This window comes from Sardina pilchardus, chromosome 5, assembly GCF_963854185.1.
Source record: "Sardina pilchardus chromosome 5, fSarPil1.1, whole genome shotgun sequence".
NCBI classification, from domain to species: Eukaryota; Metazoa; Chordata; class Actinopteri; order Clupeiformes; family Clupeidae; genus Sardina; species Sardina pilchardus.
The window spans coordinates 1,694,053-1,699,052 of NC_084998.1; the positions used below are offsets into that span (position 1 = coordinate 1,694,053).

At 43.9% G+C, this 5,000-nt stretch overlaps 1 protein-coding gene across 1 annotated transcript in view; it reads right to left on the reverse strand.

Annotated features, from left to right (window-relative positions):
* phldb2a (pleckstrin homology-like domain, family B, member 2a) overlaps positions 1–5,000 on the reverse strand; it is a 65,930-nt gene that overhangs the window by 48,821 nt on the left and 12,109 nt on the right. The window contains exon 5 of the mRNA XM_062535802.1: positions 3,283–3,465. Within this exon, the coding sequence (XP_062391786.1) occupies positions 3,283–3,465 (183 nt within the window). The remainder of the gene's footprint in view (positions 1–3,282; positions 3,466–5,000) is intronic.

The following is a 5,000-nucleotide window of genomic DNA, read 5'->3' on the forward strand; positions in this document are numbered from 1 at the left end:
GGGCATGTTGAGCAGCACTTCATGTATTCGTTGGCAAGGCAAGACTGTATAACACACCAGAGTGCTGCCTTTTCAATTTTGCACATGTGTGCTTACACACCTGGTGGACGTGATTATTCAATTTGTTCATTAGTGTGGTCATTGGCAAGCCAGGGTTTTGTAATGAGAAGGAAGTAACCTTACAATCTTTATCTGTGTCTGTGAAAATGTGTTTTACGTTTTGACATTCACTGTGTGTAATGTTTTGCAAAAAGTGTGAAGCTGAATTTCTGCTTACTGTTGTACTACTCTGCACAGGTGTTTTGCTTCTTGAGTGTTAAGTTTTGTTAAGTGTCTGAAAATGTTAATTTTAGTGTGTAAACAGTTGAAATTAACTGTAATATAGAAGTGTCCACACTGACCAACGATAAGAAAAGTCCCTCCTGGTGTGAATATGATGACTAAAATGTGATGGGTTCTGATTGGCTGTGTTAGGTTCTCAAAATGGGTCTGCTCTGAAAGTGATCTCCAATGATATCATTCTTCAGATCGTTATTGTTATACGACACACACACACACACACACAGATACAGACCCCCTCCCCCTACACACACACACACACCTCCCCAGAGGGAACTGCCTTCAGGAAGTTATTCATCGCCTGTTTGTTTATGTTGTCCTTTCTGAACCACCCTGACCAGGTTACAGTAATACACACTTACACACACACACACTCACTCACTCACTCACTCACTCACACACACACACACACACACACACACACACACACACACACACACACACGCATACACACACACACACACACACACACACACACACACACACACACACACACACACACACACACCACATCAAACATTATTCTACATTCTTACTGATTACAGCTACATATATACACACACCACATCAAAGTCTGTTCTCTGTGATTGGGGAAATTAGTGAAATGGGGGGAAATAATAAAACGGAAGAGTGAAAGAAAAAGAGGAAGGTGAAGGAGAAAGACAGAAAAGAGAGAAAGAGATAGAGAGAAAAATAGAGAGAGGGAGAGAGAGAGATACACAGACAGAGAGAGGGAGAGAGATTAAGGGCCCTATCATGCCAACTGGGCAATGAGCTTTCGCGACTAGCGCAACCTTTAATTACTATTCTCTGCGAGCGCATCCTTCATTTGTCCAGCGCAAATGTACGTTCTCTAAATGGGAGATGATATTGCGCCCTAACGGGCGTGTCAGTGAAGAGAAGAGGTGTGGTCCGGCGCAAAGCTCGCCAGTCGCTAATATATGGATGAAGAAAGTAAGTGCGCCACTGACCAGGAAAAACCTAGTCGGAAATCACTCGCGCATAGCTGAAAGGCTATTATATGAGCGCATGAGGCTTGGGGATATGGAAGAGTGCACAGTGCGCACTTCTTTCATCAGCAGGAGCGCGCGCAGCCCGAATATAATTAAATAATATTTGTCCGTTTCTCGGTTTTAGGTTCTTGTATTGGTCAGCAAAAAGTAGCATACATAGCATAACAACATCCACATGCAATAATACAACAATAACGTCTAACAGTGACCTGCTCATTTAGACAACATTACACAGCCCTATGGCTAAGTTACCTTCAGTTAGTTTTGTTCTAGCATACCTTTAACGTCTGGCATTAAACAGCTGTAGTGTTCTGGCAACTGTCTACCTTGTTATTGCTCATCTGGAATAACTTCTCTAGCTGCCTTCATCCTCCATCCTTTCTGTTTTGTTTGTTTAAAGAACTTGCGATATCCATGATGAGTAGGCTATTGAGTTAGTGAATTAGCTTCACATTGTGTGCTGATAGCGGAGTAAAAGAAAACAACAAGTAGCCTAGTTAGTTGCGCGCCTGCGTGCGTAATCTCTCCTGTTCAGACGAAATGTGTGCGTGTGGATATAGCTCTATAGCGCATTAAGTTAATTTTGATAACGTGTTGACTGACTTTTTCTTAAAATAGATTGTAAATAGCCTGATGGCAGGCAGCTAATGGGATGCTGTGCATATTGGGTGGGTACGGTATGGCATGCCAATTTGGTGTGAATACACACACACACACACACAAGGGAAATGTAATAATGATAATGATCAATAGTTAGAACTGGCTTCTGGCTACTGCTGCGTTCATTCTGAAATAATCTATTTAAGTCAGAAGCCCCCCGAGAGACCGTAGGCAAGTGCCTAAAACCCCCTTAGCTGTTCTAAAATCAGTGTAGCCTAAACTACGGACTCGAGTGGCCTATTGCTTTTCTAAAACGGTAACTATACGTCGACATATTCATAGATAATCATTCTTCCGCCAATAAATATTTCCTCCATATGAATGGTTGCCATGCAACATCGAGACGCAGCCACTTTAACTTTTGTGCAAGTTGTGGTAGTGCATTAACGAAATGCGGTCAAGGTGTATGTTTGTGTTGGATTTTATAACAGCATCGAACGCGATTCAGCCAATCATCATCAAGGACCGGAACTATCCGTGTTAGAAAATAATATTCACACATCATGTACATTATTTTCACAATTTCCCAGCATAAAAGTTGGGAAGGCTTAGCCTTCCCAAGCCTCCATTACGCGCCACCCATCATGCCTCACGCACGAGCAAGTCGGTCTCTTCTGGAGTAGACGCCTAGGTAACTCCGCCATGATAATACCAACAGACCATTGAACAATTCGCCAGGCTTTTAAAGGGAATGAGAGTGTGAAATCTAATTGGTTTATTGCATGCTAAGCCCAAAAGACACCCACGACTAATTAACTCAATTAAGACAACCCCTTTTCACTTTGCGCTGAGCGCAATGTTCACTTTTCACGCAGTCATTATAGCTTTTTGCGCTAGGACCGCCCCCAAAGAAACTGGCGCGAGTGACTTCTGACAATGCCCATTTGATCCTGATAATAGAGCCCAGAGAGTGAGAGAGAAACATTGACATCAACGGCTCGTTTGCATGTTTGTAGCTACTGTATACACAAAGTGACATGTGCTCCGTTGTGTGATGAGTACAACTATCTGGCATATGGTTTCCACCTGAACAGAACACACCCATATAGCAGAACAGGCCGCGTCCTGGCAAGATCCTTGATTAGTTTACTGGGTTTCATTGCTGGAGAATAATGTCCTTGTCCGCCAGCCCGTAGTCATGACGTCACGTGCAAATGATAAAATCACACAATTCCACAACTCCACCACTACACAACTCCACTGTTCTATTGGACATTCATACAGTAACAAACACACACACACACACACACACACACACACACACACCTACCCTGTCTCAACTGGGTTGGCCGGGTAACAGGGACTCCATCAAGGCAGCAGAGGTTACCGCAGGGGTCAAGGATCACGACCCCTGACCTGTTGGTGATGACGCAGTGTTCCGCTCGTACTCCGGCGCCCTGGATGGTGATGTCCTGAGACACGGTTGCATCGTCCCGCCCGATACGCGTCACCTCTGGGACACAGAACACACACACACACTGGACCACAGAGCAGCAGAAGAATAATATCTCTCACTGATGATGTCTGTTCTCTGATTGTTTTTATAATTGTCCAGGCGTAAAACAACGAACAATTCTGTACCTGAGGTCAGTCATAATAAAATAATTCATAATGTGTAATCATCTCTACCTGAAATCACACGTCATCACTAACTGCCTGAAATCACGTCATCACTAACTCTGCCTGAAATCACACGTCATCACTAACTCTGCCTCAAATCACGTCATCACTAACTCTGCCTGAAATCACACGTCATCACTAACTGCCTGAAATCACACGTCATCACTAACTGCCTGAAATCACACGTCATCACTAACTGCCTGAAATCACACGTCATCACTAACTCTGCACACGTCATCACTAACTCTGCACACGTCATCACTGACTGCCTGAAATCACACGTCCTCACTAACTGCCTGAAATCACACGTCATCACTAACTGCCTGAAATCACATGTCATCACTAACTGCCTGAAATCACACGTCATCACTAACTCTGAACACGTCATCACTAACTCTGCACACGTCATCACTGACTGCCTGAAATCACACATCATCACTAACTGCTTGAAATCACGTCATCACTAACTCTGCCTGAAATCACACGTCATCACTAACTGCCTGAAATCACACGTCATCACTAACTCTGCCTGAAATCACACGTCATCACTGACTGCCTGAAATCACACGTCATCACTAACTGCCTGAAATCACGTCATCACTAACTGCCTGAAATCACGTCATCACTAACTCTGCCTGAAATCACGTCATCACTAAATCTGCCTGAAATCACGTCATCACTAACTCTGCAGACGTCATCACTAACTCTGCCTGAAATCACACGTCATCACTAACTGCCTGAAATCACACGTCATCACTAACTCTGCCTGAAATCACACATCATCACTAACTGCCTGAAATCACGTCATCACTAACTCTGCCTCAAATCACACGTCATCACTAACTCTGCCTGAAATCACGTCATCACTAACTCTGCCTGAAATCACGTCATCACTAAATCTGCCTGAAATCACACGTCATCACTAACTGCCTGAAATCACACGTCATCACTAACTGCCTGAAATCACATGTTATCACCAACTGCCTGAAATCACACGTCATCACTAACTGCCTGAAATCACATGTCATCACTAACTCTGCAGACGTCATCACTAATGGCACGGTCAGACTATACGACTTTTTTTGTCGCTCACGATTGTCGTTTACGATCTACCATGTCACACTATACGATTTTAGAACCATGAAAACCTATCCGCGTCTTGGTCGGGAGAGTGGCCACATACACCGAAAGCATCGGTCGCATCATACGGCTCCCGTCAAATTTCTGACAAGCCAGACTTTTTGTCGGGCTGTTTTAGAACGTTGTGAACGACAAATCGCAAGTCGTGAAGCATGTCACATTATAAGATTCACTCCGCGTTCGATGTCGTGCCCCACCATTTGAAATCGAATACGACGCTGTAAACTT